The 8,931-nt window shown below is 54.9% G+C and overlaps 3 protein-coding genes across 3 annotated transcripts; 2 read left to right on the top strand and 1 right to left on the bottom strand.

The window, feature by feature from the left end:
* Window positions 1–1,319: 1,319 nt before the first annotated feature.
* GNI_183920 (hypothetical protein) lies at window positions 1,320–1,624 on the bottom strand (the record flags this gene model as incomplete). The annotated part of the gene is made up of 2 exons (XM_011135262.1): window positions 1,320–1,508; window positions 1,556–1,624. 2 exons carry the CDS (start codon window positions 1,622–1,624, stop codon window positions 1,320–1,322), a joined length of 258 nt encoding a protein of 85 aa, XP_011133564.1.
* A 1,296-nt stretch (window positions 1,625–2,920) lies between these two features.
* On the top strand, window positions 2,921–3,259 carry GNI_183930 (hypothetical protein; the record flags this gene model as incomplete). The annotated part of the gene is made up of 1 exon (XM_011135263.1): window positions 2,921–3,259. The coding sequence occupies one exon, from the start codon at window positions 2,921–2,923 to the stop codon at window positions 3,257–3,259; it is 339 nt and encodes a 112-aa protein (XP_011133565.1).
* Window positions 3,260–5,398: 2,139 nt separating this feature from the next.
* On the top strand, window positions 5,399–8,879 carry GNI_183940 (hypothetical protein; the record flags this gene model as incomplete). Its single annotated transcript, XM_011135264.1, has 2 exons — window positions 5,399–7,370; window positions 7,450–8,879. The coding sequence occupies 2 exons, from the start codon at window positions 5,399–5,401 to the stop codon at window positions 8,877–8,879; spliced, it is 3,402 nt and encodes a 1,133-aa protein (XP_011133566.1).
* Between the last annotated feature and the right edge of the window lie 52 nt (window positions 8,880–8,931).

The raw sequence follows: 8,931 nt of genomic DNA on the forward strand, positions 1-8,931 counted from the left end.
CTTCGACAGTGTGCCCATCCACCTGCACTTTTGCATGATGTTTCGCGAGGTTCCCGTCCTCGCTAGGACTGAAAGGAGACTTGTGCCCTTTCGTTATGCATCGCCGTGTCTGACGGCGGGGTGGTCTTCTTTGCGGCGTGGGCGGCTCTTTGCCTCGCCTTTACGCCTTCGTGGTGGGTGTTTACCGATGTCAGCATCTCTGCTGCCTGGGTCGGCGCACCAGTGAGGGTATTCACTACTAGGGTGCTCGAGTTGAGCGCGTTTCTGGCTACCGTGGTGGTCCCAATTACTCGCCCTGGAGGGTCCCTGTGGACGACTGTTCTGCACGCTTTGGTGCACTGCCCACTTCTATTGCAGTTGTCGCACACGGGTCGTACTACTGGGCAGTACAAGCACGGGTGGTCAGGGCTGCTGCATTGACAGCATGGATGACGTGCTCTGCGCGGCCGCTGATAAGTCGTTCTTAGTGGCATGAGCCATCTTCGTTATGCCCTCTTCAAACTCGCGGGAGTTTCGTGGGTCAAAAGTGGATGTGGAGAGCTTGTCCACTATCCGCTTGGAAGCCCTCTGCTCCGCTTCTGGGGAGGAATCCTTGTTGGGGGGCGCTGTCATGAACCTACTTGGGTTCAGCTTGAGGAACTTAGTGTCCCACGCGTCCCTCAAACTCATCGCTGACGGCATCCAGTAGCCGTCGCCATAAATGATGCGTCACCCACCTCACTGGGCTCGGTATCGGGGTTTTGGTCTGTCAGGATGCGAGGTCGGAGTCGGACGTTCCTTTGTGCCTCATAGCGGTACTGATTTTCCCCTCAAATATTCCTCCCTTCTTAAACCGGTACCGGCCAGATGGGTACAATCTAAATCCTCGGAGACGCACTGCGACACTTCATGATCTCGCACACAAAATTACTGTTATGTCTCAAAAGTTATAATTTTTTTGCACTATTTTTGCGCAGCGATAACTGCATACATAGCATGGACGGTCTCTCCGATATTGGTCACTGTAGTCTGCTCGCTCCACCCCCTCGGAAGTCGCAGGTCATCCTTGTTGTGTGGTAGGTCCTGATCGCCCGCATACATAAGAAGGACGCCTACGACAGACAACGGCTCGGCAAGTTCGTCAGACGCCTTACATAGATCTTCATCGTCCTGCTCGCTCATTGTCCTCACATGCTTACGTGGGGCTGTAGTTCTTCGGCAGCTCAGCACAGCTCCACTTTCAACGCCGTTCTCGAAACCGACCGGCTGCACAAGCAATGTGGTGTCCTCCTTACCTATCACGTGGCAAGACACACAAAACTTCAAGACACGGACCACTTCTATGACTTCATGAACGCCGACTGCGAGCCTCGATGCGTTTCTGGCAAACGCTCGTCTCCGACAACAGTACCACACCGATTTTTCCGGTCATTCAACTCCTCCTTGCTAACCACATCAGTGGGGGCGTACTTCAACATATTAGGGAAGCATAACTTTAGCAACGCGTCGACTCGCACTGCTTCGGGACGCTCCAACAGTAACTCATTTGAATACCTGGCATCGCCAACGCTGTTACCGGTGCCAACCCGGCAGCCGGTTGCGGCATGCTGTTCCGACACATGGGGCCTTCACACACAGCCGGCATTTTCAACACACAATGTCAAAGAACTCCACCATCACAACTATCAGGTGATATACCTCGCCTCCTACTAACCTCGGACTAACCAGATCTGGCTAAACAAGCTCCTTGAAGCGGTCCCTGTCCAGAATACCCAGCAGCGATGCGGCGCAGTAAACGACCGACGACACAACAAGCAGAAATCTTCTCCTTGGTAGCTCTGGGCTTTGGGAGAACAAATACTTTCCGGATGATTGTGAGTGACCTCAGCCGACTCAACTCCAACTCAACTCCAACTCACTAACCCGACCGCCTCTTCCAACGTACCCGCATAAAGCTCTATCGGGCTCACCCGCATAGCCCAACTGTTGTGAAGCTGCGGATCGGGGCTCCAAAGCCACCGAGAAAAGTGCCTTCGAGTACCACCTCCTGCATGCAGCCCATCATGCGAGCATTCCCACCATGCGAGTATTCCTTGTCCTGTACCTGGCCGCGACAAGCGTTATTATCGTGTCGTCGGTGAACCTGCTTTCTTCAGGAAACAAATCGAAACTTGTGTCGTGAGGTTGTGGCGGCGCGTATGTTTCTTCACCGCAGTGGAAGCACAAAAATGAGGCTAATGTCTACGGCTACGGTTACGCAATGGTGTACACACGACATAGGGTGGGTGCGTAACAAATCAGATACCTGGGTGGGTGCGTAATCCCTAATTGGGAGGAGCTGATGTGGAATCTCTGTGGTAGTCATGCACGTAGTGTGTGCACACATTACCTATAGCATCACCACCGCATCAGAGACATTAACAGCGCATCACTTGATCTCACACCTGACTTATCGTGGCGACAGCTACGAACATCGACTTGTCACATGTCCCCTGTTAGTCCGGCTGCCAACCACTCAGGTGGCGTCCGCGCGCACTTGCGTCGGCCGTGGGCAGTCTTCGGCCACCGCTTCGTTCTCTCAGTAACCGTGCACCACGGGAGTGGCATCAGCGACTGCCTTCCCAAAACAAAAAACACCGCTATCTCAGAATCAATCAGCACTGGCGTTAGCCTTCACTCGTTACCCGAAACGGATTTTGGAACAGACGAGTGCTGGAACAGACGAGTGCTGGAACAGACGAGTGCATAAGTTAACGCGATATCCATGGAAACAAACTCGACCATACCATGAATCAAGCGTATCATAAAGACTATCCACATCGCATGTAAGCGCCTTGGTTATCGCGAGTTGCCTTTTGTGCCAGTTTGCGTTGCTTTATCGGATCTGTGGGAGACCACCAATGGAGACAAGAGATTTTCTTTGCCTGACGCGCAAGAGTTTATGGATGACGCGCAAGAGTTTATGGATGACGCGCAAGAGTTTATGGATGACGCGCAAGAGTTTATGGATGACGCGCAAGAGTTTATGAATGACGCGCAAGAGCTTATGGATGACGCGCAAGAGTTTATGCATGGACTTGAAACACTGGCGCTCCGCAAGACGATCCTCGTCGGTAGGCCCCAGCCAGCAGAATGGGGCGCGCGATTGACATTCCCCACTCGAGGGCAATCTCGTTGCCTTGCCATCATTGACACAGAACCATTTCTGCCGGTGGATGCCGTCCAGCTGAAACTTATGGATTTGACAATGCGACCTGTCGTCACCAAACCGTATGTCTAGCCTACAGGCATGAGAGAAGAAGCAGAAAGGACGCCGGACGACATGCTGCGAAAGGGTATTATTTCGTGCACACCTGGCTGGGAATAGTTAAGGATACATTGCAGCGGATCGCTCAACGTCGATATTTTGCCAAGGTTGACCTGGCCAAATCTTTTTGGCGACTACCACTCGCACCCAAAAGCCCACCCATGACAGCCTTTTATGGGGTCCAAGTTATCAAGGAATTTTCTACGGGGTCGTTCCCGTATGTTGACGACATTGCTGTTATAGGGTCGTCCTATGGTGAATGCCAGGACAGGATTGGGAGACTATGCAAGGGGCTGCAAGAGAAATAGTTCAGCACTAATTGTGTTGGAGTCGTAACCGCAGTTAGAATGCCTAGGACACATAGCTTGCGGCCAGTTACGTTGTGCGACTTCCAGAGTCCACACGGGCTGCATCTAGGAATGACTAAGATGCGTCACTTGCCAACGCACCGAAGACCACTTGAATGGATTACTTGAGGTCGTATGTACAAGCTTAAACACGTTCAGTTGGACCCAAGGTGGAATGATGGTTTGATTTTGTCCAAGTATGACACTGAGCCGATCGTTGCTATGGATCCGGAATGAAGCACGTTGCTATGGATCCGGAATGAAGCACGGTTGTGGCACAAGACCAAGTTGTGGCACAAGACTCCGGAAACGCGCAAGATCAGGTTGTGGCACAAGGCCACGCACGGAGGATAACCACGCACACAATGACATCACAAAAGACGGCCACAGTGCCAAACCGCTCAGCGTCCTACTAAAATTAACGGAGGTCATGGACGAAGTTCAGAGGAAGTTGCCCTATTCTCTGCCGCTATAACCATAGCGAAGATCGTACATATATTAATCCCATTGAGGAGATCCAAGACGAGGAAGTGCCATTGAGGAGATCCAAGACCAGGAAGCGGGACTAACCCTGGTGGGACATTTTTTAGTGTGTCTGCGCGCGGGCGCGCAAGTTTTGCAAACCTTTTCAGTTAAAATCAAAATGGAGCACAAAGCCAACGATTACGAATCAGCAGTGCATACCAGTCCTTCCGAGCTTTTCTTAATCGAAGAGAACTTAGCCCATGTTCCTGTGATGGTGAACTACGATGGGTCTTCACTCCACCAGATGGGTCTTTACTTTACCACATCAGAAAGGTGAAGCAGGATGTATCAGCAACATGAACTACCAAGACGGACTACCAACAGTCTGAGCTACCCGCCGACCATGCAGCACACAACGGGCTGCCGTTATACTTGTCCTCCCACTATAGTCGCGGCGACAGATGTTGTGCTTGAAATGTTTCAGGGTGCAATAGTCCACTTGCCCCAGTCTATGAGCTTAGTCCATTAGCCTTATCTACCGGTTTTAGCGAGCCGTTGATTTAAGTCGAGTCGTTTAGAAGGTTTCTGCCATGTTGCTTGAGCTCCCTATGGTGTTTCTTTCTGTTGAGTTTGTCGTCAATGGTTCTCTCCTTTCTACAGCGCCGGCTGCAGCCTGGGTATTTCCTGTAGGGTTTGTCGGAGTGGAAACAGGCGACCGTCTTGTCGTACAGCTCTTTATCTCGTTTCAAGTCAAGGCCTTTGTTCCGTCTCTTTTGCTTATTTCTCGTATCTAGCTCACACGCATACATCGCAGGTTCCTCTACCCCGTTGGATTGAAGTTTAGTCAAAATCATTAGTGGAAGTTTAGCGCAGATGTTGTCCGAAAAATTTGTTTTCAGCAGCTGCTGCGCTGGGGGTGTTTTACGGCAACCGCGGCAGTGCTGTGTCATCATAGAGATTCCTCTCCGATAGAGAGGTTGCTCTGGTGGTTGCTACCGGCTGGACTGATAAGAAAAGAGGGGCGCGGGGAACTCATTTTTAAATGTCGGGAAGTGTTGCTGGGAGTCTGGATAATCTGGAAGTGGTAAAGTCAAGTGACGACAATGACCCTGAGTATGTTGGTTGGTATGAGATGTCTTCTGATCACCCTATTTCTGTAGTGCACTGGTAAACCGAACAAGAGCACGACCGTAAGCACCTAACACAGATCTGGCCAGATCGAACTCTGAAATGAGCCCACTTGAGCCAACCCACTTGAGTCGGGGTGAGTAAGGGTGACTGTAGGTTTATGAACCGGCCAATGGCAGCTGCGCTAAAGACAACGTTTGCGCCTATTCCGATACCGACGTCGGGTGTGGAGCGATTCGACGTGTGGAAGGAGTTGGAGAAGTTTGAGCAGGAAGCGGCGGTGCGTGCGGTGGTACCGGCGCCGGTGTCGGGACCGGAGGAGGAGCAGGCTGCGTTGTTCTTTCCGGGGGATGGTCGTTTGCTGCCATCGATCCGTGACCCAATTTATTACGGTGATCAATCGGACATTTTCGACGAGGAGGACGGGAGTCCGTCGACTTCGGGACTGGAGGATGAGGGGGAGGATGAGGGAGACTGGACGCAGCACTCGCCGTTGCACAAGGCGCCGTTGGATGTCGCGGCTGCGAATCTCGCTGTAGCGCGGGAAGGTAGTCGCGTTGAGAACAGCCGCGTAGAAGGCGGCCGCCTCGAGAACAGCCGTGTAGATGACCAGCACGGCCACAGCTTCGCCGGCGCATTGCTCGACGAGAACCCGCGCCCCCTGAAGCCCAACGTGTTGCCACTGGCCTACATGTCCGGCTACACAAATGTAGCCGTCAAACTCTCCGTCAATCTACCGAGGAACGGCTGCCTCACGATCCCCGACGACCTAAATCCGTTCTTTGGCGCGGGCAAAGTCTTTGTGCGCTGTCGCAGCAGCGTGCTGTCCTACCTGTCGGCCAACGCGCCCACACCTCTCTACTCGCTCCTCTCCCCCTACTCCTTCGCCACACAGGGCAACTCCAAGTTCCACTCGCGAACGGCCGTCTCACCGCTCTTCCACCTCCTCGCCGTCGCAGATCCCAACGCCACCTGGGTCCACGTCTACGAACACCGCCACCGTCTCCAAACCATTGATTTGCCATCCGTCCTCCTCAACCGTTTCGCGGGCCAGGACCGACTCGACTTCGTCTGCCACAGCGCCACACCCCTTCTCGCCTGGCACCGCAGCTCACTCACCCTCGCCGTCCAGTACAACAACTTCTTACTCGTCTTCGACTACGACGAGGAGAACGCCGCGTCAACAATCAACGGCAGCAGCGGCCGTGGCAACGGCCTTGGCAGCGGAGGTCTTGGCAGCGGTTTTGGTCTTGGTAGCGGAAGTCTTGGTCTTGGTAGCGGAAGTCTTGGTCTTGGTAGCGGAAGTCTTGGTCTTGGTAGCGGAGGTCGTGGTGGTGGTCGGCCCGCGTCAGGGGGGAAGTGGCAGTGTCGCGAGGTGATTCAGTCGAGCGTGGCCCTTTCGGGCGTGGGTTGGTTGGGAGATTGTCTGTGTTCCTTTGTGCAGGACGAACGGAGCAATCCGCCATCGGTGTTGCGTGTATGGTCGTGTGCGTTCGCGGACCGGCTGGCCGAGGCGGAAGCCCTGACGCACAATGACGTGACCAACTTCCTCAGCCGCCCTTTCTGCCATCGCGCGGCCGTGACCATCCTGGACTCCTATGCCAAGTCCATGTGGAAGGTCTTTGAAGGTCTGAACTCGCCCTCGCCGGTTTTCGAGTGGAACTTATTGCTCCTCCTGCAAACCGACCAGCCCAAGAAAGTCAAGAGCGTCATGAGCTCAGCTTACAACCTGGGTTCGAAACGCAGGACCGCCCACACCGGGGGGCAGAGCGCTGGTGGGCAGAACGCCGCGGACTTGGCCACCGACAATTTCCCGACCACCGCCGGCGAATACGTGGACCTGGACGCCAACTGCCTCTCTGTCCGTGAGATACACCCCGAGCCCACCGGCCGCTACCTCGCCGTCTCCTGCGGCATCCAAACCGATCAATCCTCCGAACAACTGCTCGGGAACATCTACGGCAAACTGCATATACTGTATCACACTGGCGAACTCAGCGTCGAAACCGAGAACACCAAAGAGGCCCAGCGCACCCAGGACGACCCCCTCAACACCTCCGGCAGTTCCAAGTTTGCCAAAAAAGACACCGGCATTGTCAGAGACGAAGCCCTCAAAAACCTGAATAAACACCACCATCCTCATTGTAAGCCGCAACTCCACGGATCGATCCCCCTCCCCCCCCCGCCCCACAGCCACCGATCCCTAGCTGTGTTTTGTCATAGATGGTTGTTTGCGGTCTGGATTGCGTAGTTTGTTGCGGCGTCGGCACCGGGGTCAGCAGACGAGTGGGGGCGTACAGAAGCGGTTGTCTGCGGAGCCTAGTGCGTTGTCGAATTTGACGTCTAGCTGGTCGTCGTCGGAGAGTGAATTGGAGCACGTCGAGTTCTCCAAGTCGCCGGTTCAAGTCACGGACGTGTCTGCGTGCGAGTTATCGCACCCGGCACCGTTGACGGGTTGTGCGTGGCTGGACCGGGGGCCTGCTTTCGATGACGTGTTTTGTCCCGCCTGCGTGACCTCACTGGACATCAACGGGCGCATCACGATCTGGACCGAAACCTCAGTTGACCACGAGCTGCTCTTCGAACCCTTGACCTCGTATCAACTTGACGCGCTCCACCACGGCTTACCCGCCCCGCCACTGAAGCCCTACTACAAATTCTACGAAGACGACCGCTCACTCCCCATCATGTACCACAACGACCTGTCTACTGCACACGGTGCTTCCGCGCACGGTACTTCTGCACACGGTGCTTCTGCAAATGTTTCCGGAAACGTGTCCGGAACTGGCGTTGGCGCTGGCGCAGTACCTGGGCCCGGTGCTCGATCTGGAAGTGGGCTGGGAGTTGAAGCCGCCGCCGGGTCCGGAGCCGAGTGGTGCGGGACGGTACAGGACTACCGTGCGTGGTGGCGGGTGTTATTGGAGGACGCGGTTAAGGACAGCAGTTTCTTGAACAGTAACGTTGCCTGCGCGGCGAACATGGTCTTTCTATCGAGTCACCGGACAGGCCGGATGGGTGCGTTGTTGGATTTGTTCTTGAAACGGTTCCAGGTGCAGGCAAACTTGATGCCTCTGGCGCCGGCGGACAACTGCGTGTTTCGTCCGTGTTCTCACCCCGCCGAGTTGGCGGTGGCCGCGGCCTCCCTCGGTTTGTCTCGGGCCCGTGGCGTCGGTCTGCCGCTGTCGGAAGTGTCGTTGGGGCAGCCATTAGAAGGCCAGGAGTCGATTGACTTTTTGTTCCTCTTAACGCCCGACCACGCGCTGGTCGTGCTCGCGCTACGGAACGTAGGCAGCCAACCGCAGTCCAAGAGCGGTATCCGTCTCTGCTGCGCTCGCGAAGACCTCTCTATACCCGGCCAACACGGAATCGCTTCTATTCTCCAAGCAGACGCACTTGACCCAACCGATTTGACGGACGACGCCTTCTACCCCGCCCCACCTGTACCCGGCCTCAGTGCCGCCGGCGACTTTAAAGTGCCTCACGACTCACTCATTCTCCCGCCTTGCAGACTTCACGCACTCGCCTCCAACGACACGCTCCTCACCTACCGCATCATCCCGCAACTCAGCTTCGTAGCCTCCGACGCCACCGGACGGTCCAGCCATGTAACCGCCCCTCTCTCCCGTCTACCCTCGTGGAACTTCACTGTGTAACTCCACCGTGTAAATGCCTGTATTCCAGAGAGAACGTCGCACGGTTGGTGTG

The sequence above is a fragment of the Gregarina niphandrodes genome, assembly GCF_000223845.1.
Source record: "Gregarina niphandrodes unplaced genomic scaffold scaffold00073, whole genome shotgun sequence".
NCBI classification, from domain to species: Eukaryota; Apicomplexa; class Conoidasida; order Eugregarinorida; family Gregarinidae; genus Gregarina; species Gregarina niphandrodes.